Raw genomic sequence first — 24,485 nt, 5'->3', positions numbered from 1 at the left:
TTGCGTATCGCCACAACTGCTCAACAGATGATGCCATCTCCACCACACTCCACCTGGCTCTCACCCACCTGGACAATAAAGACACCTATGTCAGAATGCTGTTCATAGACTTCAGTTCAGCCTCCCTTTGTAACTGGGTCCTGGATTTCCTGACTGAGAGACCTCAGTTAGTCAGGATAGGTAATAACATCTCCAGCACCACCATACTGAGCATACTGTGCCCCTCAGGGCTGTGTGCTAAGTCCACTGCTGTTTACTCTGCTGACTCATGACTGTACTGCAAAGTACAGCTCAAACCACATCGTCAAGCTGATGACACAACTGTGGTGGGTCTGATCAATAAGAATGATGAGTCAGTGTACAGGGAGGAGATGCAGCAGCTGACAGACTGGTGTGGAACCAACAACCTGTCTCTGAATGTAGACAAAACTAAGGAGATGGTTGTTGACTTCCGAAGAGTGCGAGGTGACCACCCCCCACTTAACATCACTGGCTCTGCTGTGGAAATCGTGAAGAGCACCAAGTTCCTCAGTGTGCACATCACAGAGAACCTCACCTGGTCCCTCAACACCAACTCCATAGCCAAGAGAGCCCAGCAGTGCCTCAACTTCCTGCAGAGACTGAAGAAGGCTCATCTCCCCCTCCCATCCTCACCATGTTCTACAGGGGGACTGTGGAGAGCATCCTGAGCAGCTGCATCCTCGCTTGATTTGGGAATTGTACCACCTCTGACTGCAAGACCCTAAAGCATATAGTGAAGACAGCTGAGAAGATCATTGGGGTCTCCCCTCCCCCTCAATCTTCACCCTGAATTTAACTTCGACCCAAAACCCAGCTCTTACCCTGTTCCAAATCTTAACTCTCACCCCACCAGAATCAACTGGGTTTCAACAGATAGTTTGTTAACAGTTTGAATGTGTGTGTGTGTGTGTGTGTGTGTGTGTGTGTGTGTGTGTGTGTGTGTGTGTGTGTGTGTGTGTTTTCAATTTTATTGAATTATTGCAACTGATGAATGCAATTTTGTAAGTGATACAAATCTGAAATGATTGGCACAGACAAAGTGTTGCTGGATTTGTGTGTGTGTATATTTATGCCATCTTAACTGTACTGTGACCTTAATTTTACTGATACCTGAATTTCACTGCCACCTTAAATTCACTGGTACCTCAAAAGGAGTTCCACCTTAAATTCACTGGGACCTTAAATTTGCTGATACCTGAATTTCACTGCCACACTAAATGCAGTAGCACCTTTGTGTGTGTCTGTGTGTATATGTATGTATAATTGTGTATATACATATACTTGTTCCAGGTTTGTACCACAAACAAAATTGCATTTATTAGTTTCAGTAATTCAGTAGCATTTCTTTGTTGAATGTAAAACCCATGTGGACGCTAAAAAGTTTACCACAGTTTAAATACATTTTATCATATGGTTTTTTGTCCACATTGTCTAGCCTTACTGCAAATTTCATGTAAATTAAAACAAACATTCTGTCTTACACTGTTCATTAGTTTGTAGCCTCTCTACCACGCTTTCATTCCCTCAGTTCAGAGCATGGCTGCTATCAGCAATGCTGCACTGCAATAACAGCACTATTGCGCTGAGACCAGCGTTTGTTGTTTTCTTGTTTGAGGTGATGTTCATGTGGATTAATTGCAAAAGGTATATCCACCTGCACAGCTTCACTTTGTCTTTCTGAAGTGTCAGTTGTTAACTGCCTTCTAGCTCTTTGCTAAGTTCTTAACTTCTTAAACTTTGGTGTGAGATACTAGAGGATCTTTTTGGACATGTAGTGAATTTTTTGGGTCTCTTTGTGATGGACTTGTGTTAGTGTGTTAAAAATGGAAAGCGATTTCTCTTCCCACCACACATTGTGAGCAGATCTTAGACACCTCCAGATGAAGCAGCCTGGACCTGCCCTGACTGCACGGGGCCAGTTTAGACCAGTGCTCCAGAGGAAAGGAGCAAAAGAAAAGCAAAGATAGCATTCTCTGGAGAGGAGGCACGCAAGCCCTGGATCATAGGGCCATGCATATATTTATCTTATTTTTTGCGTCTGACTTCATCTGGAAGTGTGTTTTCAGAATAGCAGCCACACCTGCCTCAGCCACACAGCTGATTTTAGCATGCTAGCACCTTTGATGGTGGTGCTCATGCATATTCAGCCAACAGAGGAAGGAAAGAACACATCCTTCCAAACAGTGTGTCTTGGTTTATTTACTGGAGAGAAAAGCTGTGAATTATCAGTGAACTCGAATGAAGATGGATCGGTGGTTTACATGACCTGGTGTTTGCAGATGTTCATTAAAGAGAATGAGGAACGAGGCAGTGTTAGGAGATCTGAACTGTTCTTTTCTATTCTTTTCTCCTCTTTCGCTCCTCTGCTCTGTTCAATCTTTAAAAGCTCACCTCAGTTTAAGCCTGAGCAGTTAGCTCCTGTGCTTACGCTGAATGTCAGCGCTACTTTAGCTTCAGAGGCCCTGGATTGGGCGAGACAGGACCACCTGCAAGGACATGGGCCCTATCAAGTGCTAATGCACCCAGATTTATTTATTCTAGCCCTAGTGCTGCGCTTCAGTGCCGTGACATTAAAAAGCTTTTACGGTAAATCTGACCAAAGGGTTTCTTGTGTTTCTTCTGTGGCATGTGGTGAATGTGTGACTGGGTTTTCTGCAGGAAGTTGAATTGTGAATTAAGTGTGCCTCAAAAGAGTTTACCTTTTCATTCCAATAATAAAACAAGGGGTTTTTTGCCATCCGTATTAGCTACTCTACAGTTCAGTATGTAAGTCTTTATAGTTGTATAGCCATAATGCATGTCTTTTAATCTTCTTTTAACTATATAGAGCAAGCAGTACATTTTAAAAACAAAGCATTATGTCAGATTATATAATCTGAATAATTTTACAGTGCTTAAAATGAATGCACCTTTATTCTACCCATGTGAAGTCTGAGCTATTTTCATACACTGTATGCTGTGTACTTCTCTCGAGTGCCTGGATTTTTGGAAAGAAGGTTCTTCTCATGTTTATCTCTTTCTGCAGGCCCCATATTGGCCATTCCACTGACTGAATGGAAATCAAGTCTGATGTTTTGATAACGTAACCAAACAAATATTTTTCCCCATAACTTATTTGATCCTGTTATCTAGGACATTGTTGGCTCTCCATGTGTGAAATGCTGTGACTCTGTGTTGAGCTGTTAGTGAGCAATAAGGCATAAAAGGGGAGGAGTGAGACCCCCTTGGTGTGAACACGTCGACTCTCCACAAAGACAGCCATGCTGAAATAAGTCAGCACAACTGCCACCATAAAAATAGCATATAAACACAATCAAAACACTTGAATGCTTGGAAATCCAGTTCACTTCCAGTTTTGTAAATCATACACATTCCCGTCATACAAATCTATTCCATCAGGTGAATTAAAGAAAATAATGCATTGTTAGTGGAGGGACTTTAGGCTAATTACATTTTATGACTTTGTTGGTTATTGTGGGGTTGACCCCTTAAAATCCTAGGCTTGTTACATATGTATTATGCAGTAATTACATGGAATACAATGGCTGAGTTGTGCCTTGATTATAGAAGTGTGTAGTAAAACTGTAGACCTGTCTGTGGGTCATGGCCATTGAAGCTGCTGAAGAAAAAACATTTTACCCTAAAGAGATACGTACAAATCACAGCACAGACGCTTACATCATTGAATCATGCCTAAGTTAACAGTTGGCTAATGCTAGCATGCCGTCTACAGCTGTCTGTAGCATGCCGTCTGTAGACATGCCCAGTTACTTTATAATAATTTGAAATATATGGCTCCCTAATGCGGAAGAGCTTAACAAAAACATGATTTGGTATAAAGTGGATCTAAACCGACTGAGTAGAAACACCATAAGTCATTGAGAAGAAACATTAAGACTAAGATTGCTTTCCATCTACTAATGAAACAAGACTCTCGCTTTAGCTTGATATGCAAGGGTTCTGTTTTGTTTTTTGTTTTTTTTATGTTTATGAAAGCTGTTTATTCATTTATTTATTTCAGTTTTTCCTCTCAGTTTAGCCACGGCCAGTTTCCATTCACTAGCCCCTCACAAGATTCTACTAGGCTGGGAGTTAGGAGGTTGAGGGCTAACACAAGCTTCCTTTGAGATATCCAAAGCAGCACCACATCAATGGATAACCCATGCAGCGTCATTGTACAGCTCAGTACACTTGAAGAAGAACACTCACTGCTAACTCTGTTACATCAGCTAACAGAGAGATGGCACACATCATGTTGAGTGGTGAGAGCAGAGGGAGGACCAGCCTACCCACTGACATCGTAGCCATCCAAGACGCCACTTAGGGTGCTTTTAGATGATAAGCAGCAAATATCTTTGCTCTGGTGATGGCATTGTTTGCCTATGCAGAGAGAAGTGCTACTTGGCCTTGATGCTGCACTACTTTGAGTGTCAATCATTACTCTGGTTTGCTGCTTTGTCACTATGTTTTGCTGCCTTAGTGCTGTTCAGTTAAATCAAAAACCTTGGCCCAGTTTCTCACGTACCTTTCTGAAGCACATAAAGTGGTCAAACTTTGCATATTCTCAACACAATGCCCAGAGGTTTTTAAACTGAGATATGTTTTGTAAAACTGCAGATGCACTATGTCAGGTGGATGGTTTTACCGCAAACTTACCGCTGATCTTTTCATCTGAAAGCACCCTTATGCTCTCTTAGACCAGCTGCAGACCGCTGAAGCATCCACCAAGGATCAAACTCTCAAAAATCTCCTGTTGACAGGGCAGACACTTAGACCGTTGCAACACTCTGGAGCACCTCTTATTTGAAACAAGAAACAGATGCTTTCTAAGAGTGTGCCTACTTTTTCTACTGAAATCTGCATCACTTTGGTGAATTACTTTTAGAGCTTCTACAGTAGAGGCCTTCCCGATTTGAAGAACCTGCTGCACTGAGTGTCCTAATGAAAGTGTTTCTCCCACCCGTTACAGCACAGAGCCTCCAGCCTGCTGATTTCCTCCCCCTACCATGACGCTCAATACAGGCAGACACAAAAGCTGAGCTCATTACACTAATTTAATCATGTGCTGGTGGATTGGATTGGTTGTGTGTGGGCCCAGATTGTGGCTGGTTGGGTGGGTGAGATTAGGACGTGTGCCCACTGAGAGCGGAGGCAGTGGTGGCTAGCCCACTAAAGCCCTGTCTTTGGCATGGAGGAGAGAAACCCATGTAAAACAGATGGTGGGCCGCCTCTGTCTTCTGCAGAGCTAATCAGGTGCTAAATATCAGCCCGTCTGCCCCATCCTGGAAACTGCAAAGCTACTGTTCACTGGGCTTGTCCGAAAAATGACAACTAGTGGAACGAGGAAGACTCACTGTGGAGAGTTCTTGAACATTGCATTAACTGAACAATTTTTTAAACATGTGTCTGTGCTTGATAGTTTGCCTGTATGAATGAAAAGGCTTGGTTCCTTTATGCTAGTTGGAGTGTACCTGCTCAGTATCATACTAGAGTGGCGTAGAAAAGAGAGGTGTGAAATGTGAGGACAAAGAATGTGTCAGATTTCCTAACACGAGTGTCAACACTGGAGTACAGGGAGACACCTAGGCAGAGGAAGCAGTCAGGACAGAAGACTAGTGACAGACAACAGATTCTAGAAGTAATGAGACAATGAAGGCTCCCTCATTTGCCCCTTAACTGATGCTTCATTTGTGGTCTGGAGAGAAAGAATGAAAGAAAAGCCAATGATTTCCCTGACCGCCTGCTTGAATAGCGTCTATTGCTCCTTTTCCCTTCACCTTTTCTCTCCTCTGTCCTTTCCTGCTCCCTTTTCCTCTTCTCTCTTCTCCTCTCCAAATTTACACAATCTCTCTCTTTCTCCGTGGAAATTGGCCGCCCACCAGGTCCTAATGCCTTTTCTATTTCCTCAAGCCTAGTGAGAATAAACGAGTGTGACACTGCTCCTGCATGGCACGTCTTTGAGACTGTTTCTGACTGTTGTAGCTCCAGAAGCTTGGACTCGACGGGCATCCAAAGCCAGAGTGCCTCAGGCTGACGTGACACTACACTGTCCATAACGACTAAAGAAGGTGCTGCTGGTGTTTGTGTGGTTTTGATTTCTCCTTAAATGTTTGTGGGGCTTTCTGCATCTTTCATGTACCAATCCATTTCTGTTATTTTCTCATTTATTCTGAATTGTTTTGTTCAAATAATTTGACCAAAATTGAACTGTGGTCTGATTTTGAGACCAAGGTTTACACCTTCTAGATATTGGACCTTATTCACCAACCGTACAATCTACACACACTCAAGAGCTCAAAGGTGCAAAATATTCTGTGGTTTAAGAACACGTCATGAATCAGATGTAGACTTTTTCTTAGGACTTTTCTCAAGAACAAATTTTAGATATTGGTTCATGTGGTCTAGTGTTATTTTACTGTATCTGCAACACAGCAACTTTACTGGAGATTGAAAAAAACATTCTTAACGTCTGTTATTGTAACTTTAAAAGAAATAAAAAGTGAAGCTATGTTTGCTGGTCATCATAAAAACGTTCACTTCCAACTATCTAACAGGCAGCAGGTGAACACAAATGGAGTTCTTAGGTTTTCTTATGAAACCAGTGGTTTATAGTGTATATACAGACAATTATAATGATTATAAAGCTACAACATTTGCTGCTATGAATAAGCCAGGTATCTCTGCTGGGTCGTCTGTCGCCTTACACTGCGATTCAGCAAAAGTGTCATATTTTCAAACTTCAACAAGTATTAAGAGCTGTTTAGGTGGGTACTTGCAGAATCAGCATCGTTCTGTAGAACCATGAGGCACCGGAGCACTAGCTTTTACAGGTTAGAGGCCAGAATCCACTGATGCAACATTCCCCACCAAACACCAGCACGATTCTGAGATCAGCAGCCAGCTTTGTAATGTTCTAATATAAGAACTGACAAACCAAATTATCTAGTGTGTATGGAGGAGAACACTCTAAAAAATTTTAATTGGGGGGACATTCTAGAACATTGTAAATAAAGAGAACACAGAGTACACAAAGTTAAGTTGTTGGGGGCAGTCGTGGGCTGGAGGTTAGGGAACTGGCCCTGGGACCAGAAGGTTGCCGGGTCAATCCCCACTGCCAACAGTCCATGACTGAGGTGTCCTTGAACAAGACACCTAACCCCCAATTGCTCCCCGGGTGCCGTGGATAGGGCTGCCCACCGCTGTGGGCAAGTGTGCTCACTGCCCCCTAGTGTGTGTGTATTCACTAGTGTGTATGTGGTGTTTTACTTGGGATGGGTTAAATGCGGAGTTGGAATTTCCCCGTTTATGGGATTTAAAAAGTATCACTTAGCTTAGTACGAATGAAGAAAACATTTCTAAAATAGTTTGAATTAGGGAAAACATTCTAGGACAATTTAGAACAGCATGATTATGGAGAACATTCTAGAACAGCTTGAATAAGGAGACATGAACTTGGAATAATCTTCTGGAACAATGTAAATGAGGAGAACATTCTTGGACAGTTTGAGTGGGTGGAGAACATTCTAGAAACTCACAACAATCACAGGCTAGTACAACACACCATGCAAATCTTGGTGTTGGTTGGAGAACGTTGGGTCAGTGTGGTCTGGGTTTAAGGCTGGAAGGCGATCAGAATCGTGTGGACAGGGTTGAACACCTCGGGATCATAGCTTGACCGCGGTTAGATGCTGAGAGACTGTCTCAGCACTTCAGCTGTGATTGGTAGATGACTCTGATAGCACCTCCCATTATTTATTCACATCCCTTCCCTGGCAGCCGTCATTCAGGAAGTGACACACAGGAAGTGAACAATGGAGCTGCCGTATCTTCCCTGCTACATGCTGACATTCAGCATTTTAGCTCCTCTGTGTTTGACCTAGAACTCCTGTTCACTTCTGATGGAAAAGGGGAGTGAGAGAGAGAGTGAGAGAGTGAGAGAGAGAGAGAGAGAGAGAGAGAGAGAGAGAGAGAGAGAAAGAGAGAGAGAGAGAGAGAGAGAGAGAGAGAGAGCATCCTGGCCACAGCTTGGGAAGGAGAAATAATTGGATTCTTGGTCCTTATCTCGCTCAACACATTACAAGTTGTCAGAATCCCTGCTGCCTGGGCACGGTCACGTTTCAGTCAAGCAGGAAGGATTTCTTAAGGTTGCTGATAGGTGAGACCGCTTTAGATTGTGGGTTTATTTCCTGCCATTGGCAGGGATAGTGTTGGACACGTGCAGCTAACGGTCACGTGAGGAGCCTGCCTCAGGCCGTGCTGGCTAGGGGCACAAGAACACATCTGAAGGTGGTGATTCAACTGCTCTAATTTTGGATTGTAAGAAACTATTTTAATCCACTATAATGAAATTTATAAAAGTACACACTGTTTTTGGGCAAAATAAAATTCCTGTTTTGAATCATTTCATCATGCCTGGATCTAACGGTGAGATTTTGCTCTGATTTTGTAGTGTTAGAATTAACTCTGATTGTATTATCCAGCAGTGAACTTTGAATATTACAGACCATAAATGTCAAAACAGTAAAAACAGCATTACTCTTTGGTAATGCTATCATACCACAGCATAGCACCCCTATGGGACATCATATTGTATGTTAGCACTAAGCTAACACTGATGCACTTGAACATTTTTGGTCTAGATTAAACACTTGAGCCTTATTAAAGACACATTTCTTGTTTTATTTGATGTTTGTAACACACATTAACATATCGCTGTTGTCGGAACAAAACCTCGTATCTCCAAAATGGTAACTTTGCAGGACAATGAAAAACCTCCTTCACATATTGTAAGTCATTTTGGGTCGTTTCTTTTGGTCCATTCATCATGAAAATTACACACGATGCAAAGGCCAACAGGCATTTTAAATTATGTAAAAAGCTGAAAAAATGACAAAAATGGAGATGCGAGGTTTTGTTCCGACAACAGCGAGATATTTACACTTGTAGCAGTTTTACAGTGACTCCATCAGTAAAGAGCCCTGGCTAAGAGCTGCGGCCGACTTCTAACTGAGAACTGGTAACACTGTTGCTTGTACTCACAGTCAGCGATGTATCAAGGTCTTCCAGAATGCAAAGATTAGCATTTCTTCAGAAAACGCTATTGGTTGATTCCTTGGTCACTTCTTTATTGTGTTGGTTGTTTGTCTAACATGTAAGGCCTTCTGCGCAGCTCCTGAAGGCCTCACCAGTGGGAGAACTTGCTTGGCTGTATTTAGTCACATACTACTGGACGGTCCTGAGATGTCAATTTTCTACTGGCCGTTTAAAATGTTCACCCTTTTGTTTCCAACTAAATCTTAACAATATTGTTTCTTGGGTTCCAGAAATCATTAGGATGACATTCAGTAAAATGTGCAGCAGTTTTGGCCAAAATAAAACTGCCAGGCTAGTTTAAATGTAAAGTATTAGCCAAAAAACAGAAACTACACTTTATTTAATTTCTAGTCAAAATGACTATTAACTACAAGCTGTTTATTTTTCAGCATGTTTCTGTGGAGGTAAAATATAAGATAATAAACAAGGAAGGAAAAGAAAAATGAGTGGAGAAAACAGTTTCCAGGAGGACTTCTAACACTGTACAAGACCTGCTAGACCACCAAAATTGTCCCCATCAGATAAACATCACTCAAAGCTTTCATCTTTGAGAGAGATGAGAAAATCAAGCTCCACTCTTGCTTTAGATCTGAAACAATTTGCAGGTTTTTCTGTCCATCATTCCACTGTGAGAAGACAACTCAGCACTAATGGAAAAAAAAAGAAAAAGAAGCTGCTGGTGATCTCAGAATAGTGGACTGGTCACCCTAGAATCCAGACCTCAACTGAATGTCTCATCAGTCAGTGTGTTTGGGATGTTTTGGATTGTGAGAAGAAAAAAAAAATATATACAACCAACTTCTATGTCTAAACTTTGGAGGTGTGGGAAAATATCCCTGCAGATTTCTTTGAAAAACTGAAAGTGACTTTCCTGAAAAGAATGGAAGCTGTAAAGAAGGCAGTAAAGACGGGTGGAGACAATAAATCCTGAACATAATCTGTTCTCTAGGCTTGAGAATATCCATCCATCCATCCATCCATCATCTTCCGCTTCTCCGGGGTTCGGGTCGCGGGGGCAGCATCCTGAGCAATGAAGCCCAGACTTCCCTTTCCCCAGCCACTTCCACTAGCTCCCTGGGAGGGATTCCGAGGCGCTCCCTGGCCAGCTGGGTGATATAGTCACGCCAGCGTGTCCTGGGTCTTCCCCGGGGTCTCCTCCCCGGTGGACTTGCCTGTGACACCTCCCAAGGGAGGCGTCCAGGAGGCATCCTAACAAGATGCCCGAACCACCTCAACTGGCTCCTCTCGACGTGAAGAAGCAGCGGCTCTACTCCGAGTCCCTCCCGGATGACCGAACTTCTCACCCTATCTCTAAGGGAGAGTCCAGCCACCCTGCGGAGGAAACTCATTTCAGCCGCTTGTATTCGCGATCTCGTTCTTTCGGTCATTACCCAAAGCTCATGACCATAGGTGAGGGTGGGAACATAGATCGACCAGTAAATCGAGAGCCTTGCCTTATGGCTCAGCTCTTTCTTTACCACAACAGACCGGTAAAGAGCCCGCATCACTGCTGACCCAGCACCAATCCGCCTGTCAATCTCCCGCTCCCTTGTACCATCACTCGTGAACAAGACCCCAAGATACTTAAACTCCTCCACTTGAGGCAAGAGCTCATCCCCGACCCAGAGAGGGCTCTCCACCCTTTCCCGCGTGAGAATCATGGCCTCGGATTTGGAGGTACTGATCCTCATCCCGGCCGCTTCACACTCGGCTGCAAACCGATCCAGTGAAAGCTGAAGTTCACGGCCTGATGTCCCCAATAGGACCACATCATCTGCAAACAGCAGCGATGTGACCCTGAGGTCACCAAACCGGACACCCTCCATCCCCTGACTGCGCCTAGAAATTCTATCCATAAAAATTATGAATAGAATCGGTGACAAAGGGCAGCCCTGATGGAGTCCAACTCTCACTGGGAAAAAGTCTGACTTACTGCCGGCCATGCGAACCAAGCTCCTGCTTTGTTTGTACAGGGCCTGAATGGCTCGTAGCAAAGAGCCATGTACCCCGTACTCCCGAAGCACCTCCCACAGAATACCCCGGGGAACACAGTCGAATGCCTTCTCCAAATCCACAAAGCACATGTGGACTGGTTGGGCAAACTCCCATGAACCCTCGAGAATCCTGGAGAGGGTAAAGAGTTGGTCCAGTGTTCCACGACCAGGGCGGAACCCGCACTGCTCCTCCTGAATCCGAGGTTCGACTATAAGCCGGACTCTCTTCTCCAGTACCCTTGCATAGACCTTACCAGGGAGGCTGAGGAGTGTGATTCCCCTGTAGTTGGAACACACCCTCCGGTCCCCCTTTTTAAAAAGAGGCACCACCACCCCAGTCTGCCAATCAAGTGGCACCACCCCCGATGTCCATGCAATGTTGAAAAGGCGTGTCAGCCAAGACAGCCCCACAACATCCAGAGCCTTGAGGAACTCGGGACGGATCTCATCCACCCCTGCAGCCCTGCCGCCAAGGAGCTTTTTAACTACCTTAGCGACTTCGGCCTCAGTAATGGACAAGCCTATTCCCGTGTCCCCAGACTCTGCCTCCTCACTGGAGAACATGTTGGTGGGATTGAGAAGGTCCTCAAAGTATTCCTTCCACCGCCCAATGACGTCTTCAGTCGAAGTCAGCAGCACACCATCTCCACTATATACAGTGCTAGTGGCACACTGCTTTCCCCTTCTGAGTCGCCTGACGGTTTGCCAGAATCTTTTCGGAGCCGACTTAAAGTCACTTTCCAAGGCCTCACCGAACTCTTCCCACACCCGGGTTTTTGCCTTGGCAACGACTGAAGCCGCAGATCGCTTGGCCTGTCGATACCTGCCAGCTGCCTCTGGTGTCCTACAGGCCAACCATGTCCGGTAGGACTCCTTCTTCAGCTTGACGGCATCTCTCACCTGGGGTGTCCACCACCGGGTTCGAGGATTACCGCCCCGACAGGCACCAACTACCTTGCGACCACAGCTACAGTCAGCCGCTTCAACAATGGAGGAGCGGAACATGGCCCATTCTGAGTCAATGTCCCCCACCTCCCCCGATATCTGGTCAAAGTTCTGACGGAGGTGTGAATTGAAGATCAATCTGACAGGTTCTTCTGCCAGACGTTCCCAGCAAACCCTCACTATACGTTTGGGTTTGCCTGGTCTGACTGGCATCTTCCCCCACCACCTGATCCAACTCACCACCAGGTGGTGATCAGTTGACAGCTCAGCTCCTCTCTTTACCCGAGTGTCCAGTACACATGGCCGCAAGTCCGCTGACACGACTACAAAGTCAATCATTGAACTGCGGCCTAGGGTGTCCTGGTGCCATGTGCACTTATGGACATCCTTGTGTTCAAACATGGTGTTCGTTATGGACAAACTGTGGTTTGCACAGAAGTCCAAAAACTGAACACCACTCGGGTTCAGATCAGAGAGGCCATTCCTCCCAATCACACCCCTCCAGGTCTTACTGTCGTTGCCCACGTGAGCGTTGAAGTCCCCCAGTAGGACAATCGAGTCTCCAGGAGGAGCACTTTCAAGCACCCCTTCCAAGGACTCTATGAAGGCTGGGTATTCTGAACTGCTGTTCGGTGCATAAGCACAGACAACAGTCAGGACCCGTTCCCCAACCCGAAGGCGTAGGGAAGCTACCCTCTCGTCCACCGGGGAAAACCCCAACATACAGGCGCCGAGTCGAGGGGCTATGAGAAAGCCCACACCTGCCCGCCGCCTCTCACCATGGGCAACTCCAGAAAAGAAAAAAGTCCAGCCCCTCTCAAGGAGATTGGACCCAGAGCCCAAGCTGTGTGTTGAGGTGAGCCCGACTATATCTAGCCGGTATCTCTCGACCTCGCGCACCAACTCAGGCTCCTTCCCCGCCAGTGAGGTAACGTTCCAAGTTCCAAAAGCCAGTTTCAGCAACCGAGGATCAGAACGCCAAGGCCCACGCCTTCGGACACTGCCCGATCCACAATGCACCGCACCCCTACTACTGCCCCTCCCATCGGTGGTGGGTCGATGGGAGGGGGGACTCATGTAGCTCCTTCGGGCTGGGCCCGGCCGGGCACCATGAGTGAATGCCCGGCCACCAGACGCTCGCTGGCGAGCCCCTCCCCCAGGCCTGGCTCCAGGGTGGGGCCCCGGTAACCCTGATCCGGGCAGGGTACACGAGTCCTGCTTTGTTGTCCTCATAGGGGTGGTTATGGATCACACTTTGTCTGGCCTGTCACCTAGGACCAGTTTGCCATGGGAGACCCTACCAGGAGCTTTTGCTCCAGACAACATAGCTCCTAGGGTCCTTCAAGCACACAAACCTCTCCACCACGATAAGGTGGTGATCCATGGAGAGGGGCTTGAGAATAAATTCTACTAATTTAGTTGTTGAGACTTTTGCGTAATTCTCTCAGTTTTTTTTTTCCTGGTAATATCAATCAATCAATCAACCTTTATTTAAGCTTGGAATACATTGAGGGAGACCCCCATTTACAATGTAGCCGAGTAATACAATAAGGTTGTACAGTAAAATAAGAAATCAAATTTTATAATTACTTAATGAAAATAATAATAGTAAAATTGAATAATAAGACGGTACCAATAAACTGTTAAATCAATAAACAGTTAAAATTACAATGTAATAACTCATCAAGTAACAGAGCAGATAAGGATAAAATCAATAAAAATGTAATTTAGTGAAATAAAAGGAATAAATGTAAGAAATAATAGATGCACAGAGTTGTTAGTGTGCTGTTTTAATTGTCTGTATTCCTCTGCTGGTTTTATAGAAGTCACATTTGTGCATTCCATGTATTTTTAAAAATATCTCTGAATCATGAGAAAATAACCCATCAAATTGAGTCATGAAGAAACTTACAAGTTTACACTGGTGGTTTCTGGAAGCTCTTCCTGATCCTCCTGTGCTGTGTTCACTCTGTAGTTAGTGTAGTTGAACACAGGGCATCTCAGGTAGCTGCAGGTTGAGGGCATGTGCTGCTGCATGGACCCCCGCTCACTTCAACAGGCTTACAGCACACTAGACAGAATGGCTGGAGTGGGTGGTGAGGACCTTAGGCACAACAGGATGATAAAAAATACATTAAAGACTCTTTTAGGCCTGTGGAAGATTGTACACACATACATGCACACACACAAAGCTGAAACCCACATTCTTAAGGATTTGTCGCTTTCTTCAGCGTTTGATGCTGAAACTTAGCCCAAGTCTCAAAGGCTTTCAGAAATACCACATCGAAATGTTTTATTAATAGAGGATGAAATGCCTTTTTGAAATTCATTTTACATGGTTTTCTTGTTGAGTGTACAAGCATTTAATGTCATCACCAGCATTCAAGTGTTCCATATTTTCTTAAAATATGTACAGTTTCTCTGGGGAACAAGTACTTTCAGCCACCCACCAAATGTCTGTGTGGAGAATGAAATTAGGTAAATGATGTAATGAGGAAATTAGAAAAAAAGCTAATATTCTAATATTTTTGCTTTTTTTTTATTACGATTGGACCAATCTGGAAATTGTATATTTGGCCATTTTCTGATATTTTTACACACACTGCGCCATGAAAAAGTAGCTGTCCCCTCCTGATTTCTTCTATTTTCTATATTTGTCACACTTAATTATTTCAGCTCTTCTAAATTTAATATAAACAATTAAAAAGGCGACTTGAGTTGCCAGACAAGAGTAAAGAGACAACTAAAGCTGCCTTTACACAGTGAAAGTGGGAGAGATGCAAGGCATAAATCACAGCTAACCAAGATGAACATGAAGGCCAGTGTCACATGTACCAAAATCAAACAGTTTGAAGACCCCCAAGCCTTCTGAGATCATGTTCTGCAAAATGATGAGTCAAAAGTGGAACTGTGTAGACGTTACATCTGGTGTAAAGCATCCACAGTAAAAACATCAAACCAGCAGTCAGACATGGTGGTGGTAGTGTGATGGCATGATGTACTGTACGATTTGCCACAGTTGATAGGGTTCCACCAGTCCACTCATCAGTCCATGATCTGAAGCGCAGTTGGGTTATGCAGCAAAACAACAATTTGAATCACAAAGCAAGTCCACCACTGAATGGCTCAATAGTGGAAAATAACCCCGTTGAGATGTTCTGGCAGGAATCAAACAATGGGCAGTTCATGCTCAAAACCCCTCAATTGTAAACAAACCAAAGTAATTCTGCAAAGAAGAGGCAACATAATTTCTTCAGTGTTGTGAATGACTGACATCCAGTTATGAGAAGCATTTGGTTCTAGCAGTTGCTGTTAAAGGTGGCACAACCGGTTATTAAGTACAGCCCCAATTTCAAAAAAGTTGGGATGCTGTGTAAAATGTAAATAAATGTAAATAAAAACAGAATGCATTCATTTGCTAATATCATAGACCCATATTTTACTCGCAATAGAACATATTTGTTGAAAGTGAGACATTTTAACATTTTATCTAAACATAGACATTTATAAATTCATGGCAGCAACACATCTCAGAAAGTTGGGACAGGGGCAACAAAAGGCTGGAAAGTAAGTGGTACTAATAAAAATACAGCTGGAGGAGCAATTTGCAACTAATTCACATGACTAGGCATAAAAAGAGCATTTCAGAGAGGCAGAGTCTCTCAGGAGCAAAGATGGGAAGGGGCTCACCAATCTGCAAAAAACTAAAAATTGTCTAAAAATTGTGTGACAATTTCAGAAAAATGTTCTTCAGTGTACAATTGTGAAGACTTTGAATGTCCCACCATCTACAATACATAATGTCATCAAAAGATTCAGAGACACGGCCCTGTCCCAATTTCTTTAAGATGCCTTGCTGCCATCAAGTTCTAAATGAGTTCATGTTTTTTTTTTTTTTTTTAATGAAATGTTAAAATGTCTCACTTTCAACATCTGATATGTGTTCCATGTTCTATTGTGAGCAAAATATGGGTCTATGATATTAGCAAATCATTGCATTCTCTTTTCATTTACATTTATTTACATTTTACACAGCGTCCCAACTTTTTTGGAATTGGGGTTGTAGAAAAGGTTGTTTTTTTTTTTTTTTGCATGAGCAATGTAGATGTTTCAAAACTATGATTTGTGTTTTCCCATGTTTTCCTTGTCTTATATTACATGTATGAGTATCTGAAGAGTGACCAAATATGCAGAAATAGAGAAAATCAGGAGGGGGCAAATACTTCCCAGCATTATATCTACTGATGCTGATCCATATACATTTCTAAAAATTGGGCTAGAGTCACCTGAATTAGCCTCACTGAGGAATGTAACATACAATCACTGTCAAAAACAAACCCTTATATCTAAAAAAGAGTAAATGTACAGAAAAATGGAAGCATGTTCTAAGTGCTTGATGTAAGTTTGTGTAAGAAGATTTCATTCTAAACCATTTTGCACCATCAACAAAAATGTAGATACACGACTTTTATCTTTGGGTTTACAAATACAACGCAATTAATAAAATATATGAAAGATATTTAGCGCATTTATCCAAGCGTCACCTTAACAAGCGTCACCTTGCTCTTCTGCTCTTCTTCTGAAGTGTAAGCATGTTTAAAATATTAGCCGAATGTAATCATTTGTTCAATGCGATATATATATTTTTAGCAAATGTTGCAGATCCCAATATGATCCCAAAATCATTGTGCATCCCTGTTCTGTCGATGGTAATCAGGTTTGCAAAAGCAGCCTTGTGTCTTACTGTGGGCTGTGGAAATGATGATAAGGCAGAGAGAGAGTCTGTTTGAGTGTATCTCCTCTAGCCCTCTTCCTCTCTCTCCAGCCTTATCCCTGTTCATCCTCTCCCTCTCTCTTGTTGGGTCTTTAGAGCTATTGATCATTAGTCCATGGAGGGGCAAGCAAGGATGTAATTATGGAGCCCAGCTCCACTGTCAGGCTCTCTCACTCTGCCCTCAACTTTGCAGAACGGTTCATGTCCCTAATAGGAGCCTTCAGTGTAAACAACACACACACACACACACACACACACACACACACCCACACACCACCGAGTGAAGAGAAGGAGTCTGTCAGCTCCCTTTGGCTCAGCAGTACCTAAGCTAACCTCCTGAACTGCTGCTAAAAACTGAACTCAGCCCAGAGGTCTGTGTCTCTACTACAAATGGCATGTTAGCACTTTCCTCTCCAACACCAATATTAATACGTTTTTCCGTAACTCTTTAAGGCTGATACAGAAACTTGGCTAATTAAACCTATTGTTCTACCTGCTGGGGGGATTTATACTCCTCTAATAACAATTTCTCAATATATTTCATTTATTTCGTGTACAAATGCCATGATGACACAAAGAAAACAACATGTATACTCTTATGTAGTTTGAAGGGGACGTTCACAAACTACCTGGTTAAACATGAGAGCATGAAAATAGGAGTATAAGTCACACATCAGTCACATTTTATCATTACTCTGAAGAAATGAATGATGTGCTCTTACTGAGCCGAGCTTTGCTCTATATTAGCTCACTTACAGCACATCCAGCAATAAAGGAAGCCTTCATAGATCTTTTATAAAGTTATAGAAAACACAGGAGCGCACAGGAAGCTCGGGTTGTGCACCCTGATGGTCAGCGTGGACATGCACACACCATAACTCCTGCGACAGGGAATTTAAACTAGTTAAAAGGGTCTTCACCACTTTCTCAGAAGCAAGATGCTTGGTTCAGATTAATGTCTACTTTAAAATAGATCTATTTTTAAAGGTATGGTGTGTAAAACCCTGTCCAAGCTGGACACGTTTATGGGCAGACTATGGGCAGACTGACAGACTGCCTTTCAGGACTGACATACTGTCTTTCAGTTGATTAAAAATTCTGTTTCTCAATTGTTTTTAGTTAATTTTTTTTTTTTTTCATTTTAAAATGTTTCTTTTTAATTCTTCCAAAATAATAAACCTACACACTCAAAAAAGTTGGTTCTTCAAAGGTCCTTGAATAAAGAAAATGGTTCTATATAGAACCATACACACTCAAAGGACCTTTTGCATGATTAAAGTGTGATTTGCATCATGAAAGTGTTCTTCAGACTGAAGGAGAAGGTGTGGTAAATGGTTCTATAAAGAACCTTTTTGAAAAGTGTTCTGTATAGCATCAAAAAGGGTTCTACTATTGTGACAAGCTTGTGACACTTTTTGGTGCTATAAAAAACCCTTTTCAAAAAGGATCTATATATAGTACCGTATCCAACACATTCTCTGCCGTTGAGTGTTTATGGTTTAGTTTTCAACTATTTTATTCACTGAAGATCCAGTGTAGGGTGGGTGGAGATCCACTGCCCTCAAGTAGAGGCTGCTTAGAGCCCCCAAATGCTCAGAAACAGCTTTAACCTTTATTGTTAACAGTAATAATCGTCACTAGACACTTTTTCTTATTTAAAGTTCCTAAGTTGCCGTAAAAGTGTTGATATTACGCCTTTCTTAAACCCCAAAAAAACTTTTGGTTTTTGAACATGTAGCATGAATCCTCAGTAGAGTTTGCTGACTCAGAATTCAGAATACATTCATCTGAGACTTTATTCCCTATATGTGTATCTGTGTGTGTTTTTCAGAAAAAGTGAGTAGCATGCTGTCTGCCCTGATCGTCCCCTTCAAGTACATGAGCCCAGGTCCAGGCAGCACAGAAGACGAAGACACTTTAAGTGAGTCCCATAAAGATAAACCACAGGCAACTCTTTGTCTATTACTATGACTGTGATTGATGACTAGGTGTGCATTTGTCACATAACTATTAGTTGTGGCACAATAAGTCAAGTGTAGTCAAGACTACTAAAGGCAAGTCAGAGTCAGGACTGATACCTGGACACACCAGGCCAGGAGTGAGGAGACAGAGAAAAAGCCAAGACCCAATTAAAAAATTTTCAGTATATTAATAAATAATAAAGCAGCTTTTATTAAATATGTATAGTATGGGCTGTTTTATTCTATTTGGAGGGAGGTTTTGTTGATATTCAATAATTATAGAAAAAATGCCAGTTTCTAGTTACTTTAGATGGAGGAACTACATTAAGCTGATCACTGAAACTGGCCAACATGCTGTATAGTGAGTAGAACATGTATAAGGATATGGCCCAAATCTGGTCTTAGTCTGGCCCAACTACATTGTTTGTCTGCAATATTCATGCCAGAATTGTCCTACAAATGTAGACACAAGGCAAAATTGTATGAAGCTGTCCAGGATCTGGTCCTATTCTGGCCTGCATGCCTGACATCTACCCAGTAGTCAAAGTCTCACACAGGAAAGCCAGAATCGGCCCAAAACTGTCTGCTATCTGGGCAGGAACCAGAGACTGAGATTGGCCTTGAGTGCTACACCACTACAATATACTAGAATATAATAGCATTTTCAGTGTTATTCCAGTTGTGCTGTTGTGTAAAATATGATGGATTTGCATTAGAAGAGCGAAACACTGCACGGGTGGCCATAAAGCCTAGAAAGCCTCAGTGTGAAATAGGCCTTATTTTTTTTTCTCCACACTCCCTGAAACTCTGGAACAGTCACTGCTCCCCTCCATTACAAAAGGGATTGCTGCTTTGCATTGAATACAGGGAACAAATCGCACCCACTTTAAGCATGGATCCCAAGCCAATTTTGTGGCAGATTACGGGGCGATTTAGCAGATAATGCCCCATTTGAGAGGATTTGTCCTCGGATTTTAAAACACTTAAATAAGATAGCCTCCCTCGCAGGGAACTTTCAGGAGCTGCATCGGAGCAGATGAGACTGGATTTTTTTCTCTCTCTCTCTCTCTCTTCTTTTTTCATTATCATATGATTGTGTATCAGCTGGCAGGTTTTTATGCTGATCATGAGATCAGAGATTAGAGCGCAGTGCTGAAAGGAAATGGAGACATCAGGCCAGTTTACAGTCCAACTTCAGCCGGTGACTCCTGACCCTGCTTAGCCTAGGCCTGCAGATGCTCCTGAAAAGACTGATCTGCATTTGAACCTTTTGAGAGCATGGTGCAATCATGCTACTTCTATGCTAACAAGCAACTTGAAAACTCTGGGGTATTAAGGGGACAGTTTGGCAAAAATGTTAGAAATTTTACCTGCTAGTTGATCATCCAAGACAACTTTGTTGGTAACTCTATGGTAAAAATGTAATGATGTCAGATCAACAATAAATAAAAAAAATCAATGAATGAATGAGACAGGACTAACACACAAGTACTAGTAAGTTACATCTTAATGTTATTAAACACACTTATCAGTTCATTGGCAGTTAGTGAGTAAATATTTACTAATGATACTTATTTAGTAATTACTTAATAATTACTTAGTAATTGCACAATCAATTACTGAGTAAGACCTAATCTACACTAAAAAATCTGTAAAACAACAAAAAAACAGTACAACATCCTGTTAATTAACAGTAAGAGTATGTTCGTGAATTACATGACAATGACAACAGTTTTTTTGATTGCTTAGAAATACTGCCTTTTACTGTAATTGAATTAATTACTCTAAGATACAATATTTGACCATAAGAATAATGACAACAGTAGCATCCATTAAAATAAAAACAAATGTCTAAGAAAAAAGGTGAACTTTTCATGAATGTATATTCTATATCTCTGATTTAACAATGTTCATGCTAAAATATAATGTATACATGGTGTAGCTAAAATATAATGAAAGCATATACGCTTTAGAAAGCATTGTGCACACTGCACGCCTGGATCAACAACTTGCCTCAGATCATGTAAAGTTTTAATTCATCTCTAAAAGACTTTATGTGGCTGTTTACACTAGTGTGACCTACTGACATCTGTAAAAGAATAGACAGAACTACAAATAAAATTCAGACTTGAAGATTGCTGCCACCACTGGTTTTATCTACGCAACACTTGAGTTTTGCACAATGCTAGTAGGTGGGGAATACACTTATTACTTAACTACATTAGTAAAGAATAAAACTACAGAACTCAAAGAAGCAAACCTCAGACACCAGACGTGTTGGCTGACACATTTTTTTCTGTGTTTTAATCAGGTACCAGCAGTGCAGAGGTCAAAGAGAACCGCAACTTCGGAAACCTTGAGGACTGCACCATCGTCCCATCAGACCGCCAGCCTCTCTTTCTTTCTGATTCATCCCGAGGCAGCACGTCTAGTCTGAAACGCAAGCGGCCACTGGAGGAAGACAACAATGGGCGGCCGTGCAGGCTGCGGCTGTGTTACAGAAAGCTGCCTTGGTCTGATGCACCCAAGAATGCCCTGGTTCAGCTAAACGAGCTTCGACCAGGCTTGCAGTACCGAACCGTCTCCCAGACCGGCCCAGTTCATGCCCCACTGTTCTCCATTGCTGTGGAGGTCAATGGACTTACATTTGAGGGCACTGGCCCCACCAAGAAAAAGGCCAAGATGCGGGCAGCCGAGCTGGCCCTTAGATCATTCGTCCAGTTCCCTAATGCCTCTCAGGCTCATTTGGCCATGGGTGGCTTGTCTGACCCATCGGCAGACTTTACTTCTGACCAGGCAGACTTCCCTGAAACACTTTTCAAAGGCTTTGAGCCAGACGGTTGCCGCTCTGCCGAATCGGAGTTACTCTCTAGCGCCCTCCGGCTGCGCCACACGCTGGACCTTATGGTGGTGCAAGCCAGGCAGGGCAACCCAGCTCCTGAGGCTCCACCCCCAAGCCCAGTGGTGCTGCTGAACAACCTGCGGCCAGGCCTGCGCTACGCCTGCCTGTCCCAGAGCAACCAGGGCAGGGGCCGCAGTTTCATCATGGCCGTGCGGGTCGACGGACGAATTTTTGAGGGTTCAGGACGCAGTAAGAAGCTGGCCAAGAGGCGGGCAGCACTCAGCGCCCTGCAGGCACTCTTCAACATCCGGCAGACCCCTGAGGCGCGAGCAGCCCACAGGCCCAGCAGGATCAAGTGCCCTCATTTACCCCAGGTGAGCTGTGCCAAGCCAAGCCCAGCCTGTCCCAGGTTGCTGGCAGACACCATGCTCCATACAGGCTACCATAATAGCCGAAACAGCATGACTGCTGAGATGCGGAACGCCTGTCCAAGACTTAATTAATGGGGAGGGGATAATAGTAGGCAAGGGAAAGGGCAGGACAGATCATAGGTGAAGTATTGCACTACACGTCCTGCTGGCCAGAGCTAAATTCTGGATTTAAAATGAGCATAGCTGAAAAGAATACAATGTAAAAAGAATTAAAGGACAGTTTCTCAGAGGTAGGTTAAAACTAAGACTAGACTAAACAAGATTTTGCATTACCATTGGACTAGGTTTAATCCATGCCTAGGAAACCATCCATCCATCCATCCATCCATCCATCCATCCATCCATCCATCCATCCATTTTCCAAGCCGCTTCTCCGTCAGGGTCGCGGGGGGGTGCTGGAGCCTATCCCAGCAGTCATCGGGTGGAAGGCTGCCTAGGAAACCTTCCCATAATATCTTTTTATTATTGAAACTGCTACAATAGTTAGAATAGGGAAGAATATTTGGTATGGCTGTTTTCTTAATGCTCATTGCTTCTTCTTGCAGCGCAGCTTCATGTTTTCTGTTCATATTTAGCCAACTGACAATTCCTAGCTTGTTTAAAACACAAATGTTTAATTACTAAAGCTGGAACATGAGTTACAGATGAAGCTGTTACCTCTGATACAAAGCAGAAGCGCCATGGAATATAACTTTGCAATGTTAGTTGTCTTGGTGATTGCTCATGTCAATGCCCAGGTCAAAAGGTATGTATGCGCACATAAAGAAAACATATATTCCAAATCAAAACTCCAACTTTGTCTATGTGACAGATGCTGAAACTTAGTTGGTATCTGATGTCTGGCCTAGAGAGGAGCTGTGGGAGGGGCTTATGTCCACACAATGCATCTCAACTCCAAACCTGGGCAACATTTTCCTTGATGGCTAACTTTATACTTCATAATACATGCACAAGAATTTTTAAAAATGTATTTAAAATACAAATGAGAAATTCTTATATCAGTATCCACAAGATGTTTTATGAAGTAAATGACATTGCATTAACAAAAAGGCCCTTAAACTTTTTGGATGGTTCCACTGTTATGAAGCATTTTTTCCAAGTATTGGAATTTATGAGATAGAAGCCTAGTTAAAATGGATCAGTTCTAGGAAAGATGTTAATGTCCTGAAACTAAAGCGATTGTTCATAGAACCTCCTATATAAGGCCTTTATAATTAAGCCTTATGAGGCTTTATAAGCTGCATTACTTGTGAGTGATGTTTCATAACAGTGTTTCTGAATGGATCAACTGTCTATGACCTCAGGTTAAGGTCTCATATGGCAATAAAATTGACTTTATTTTATAGGACATATTATGTCATGTTGTGAAAAGTGACATAAACTCACTATTAGGCCCTTATAAGCTCACTATCTTTGATTTCAGAGGAACGTTGGGTGAGCAGGTGTATATACACATTTTTTGGCATTTTTTAATACTTTATTCATTTGAAAATTAGTGAATGAAGTAAATCCAGTGCATTACTTTTCTCAGTGCAATGCTCTGCACTATTACAACTACCCCCCCTCAAAACACCTGATCCAGCTCATCAGTTAGTTGTGGTGCTCTTCATGAGCTGGATGAGATGTTCCCGGACAGGGAAAATTTTAAACAGTGCAGGGTGGTGGGTCCCCAGGCTGGAGTTAAGAGCCTTTTGTGTTAGCACACAAGCTTTAACATTTACTTTGGGCAGAGGAGGGTGACATATCTAAAGTAAACCCAGGCCTGTGTATGTGTGGATATGTGGGAAAGAGAAAGGTCCAGAGGTAAACAGAATCTGCTCACTGATCTATTCACATGGAAAAAGAGCACAAATGAGGGAAATTATCATTGTCCCTGTGCCAATGACACGGGAGAAAACAGCGATGCTCCAAAAAAAAAATGTATTTTTTATTATTATTTTTCCCCCTGCCCCTCGCTCTATGTTTATAGAGCTATAATTGCAAACGTATTGAAAATTTGCACGATCTCTTGTTTCCTCATGTGTGGCATCGTAGTGTCTATAAACATTAATTCAATCTGTTGCCCAAAGGAGATGGAAAAGCAAAAGAGCAAATCGACAAACAAACCTCCAACCCATTGCCCTCTTATTTAATCAAATATGGAAACCGCAATCAGGCTTGGGAAATAGTGTTTTGCTAAAAACCTCTAGGAGGGATTTTTCAACATCAATGTCAGTGTGTCCCTGAATAGGAAAGGAACTGCCTAGTGCTCCGTTGAATATGAGCTAACTAGATCTACAATGAAGAGTATTCTGTAGTAATCTTTCATATTCATGTTTCTTTCATCTGCATAAGCACTTTCAGATGTTGGAGTCAATGGCTGAGAGTTTTGGGCCACTATTATGTCCATTGGCCATTTTTCTCTTTGTAAATGTGATTGTAATA

General features: G+C 42.8%; 1 protein-coding gene across 1 annotated transcript in view; it reads left to right on the top strand.

The window, feature by feature from the left end:
- Positions 1-24,485, top strand: part of adarb2 (adenosine deaminase RNA specific B2 (inactive)) — a 272,282-nt gene that overhangs the window by 141,627 nt on the left and 106,170 nt on the right. Inside the window, exons 2-3 of the mRNA XM_017704998.2 lie at positions 18,659-18,748; positions 21,100-22,004. Of these exons, the coding sequence (XP_017560487.1) occupies positions 18,659-18,748; positions 21,100-22,004 (995 nt within the window). The remainder of the gene's footprint in view (positions 1-18,658; positions 18,749-21,099; positions 22,005-24,485) is intronic.

Source organism: Pygocentrus nattereri, chromosome 3, assembly GCF_015220715.1.
Source record: "Pygocentrus nattereri isolate fPygNat1 chromosome 3, fPygNat1.pri, whole genome shotgun sequence".
Taxonomy (NCBI): Eukaryota; Metazoa; Chordata; class Actinopteri; order Characiformes; family Serrasalmidae; genus Pygocentrus; species Pygocentrus nattereri.
The sequence above is the reverse complement of the archived record's forward strand: the minus strand, read 5'-3'. Positions and strand labels throughout refer to the sequence as shown.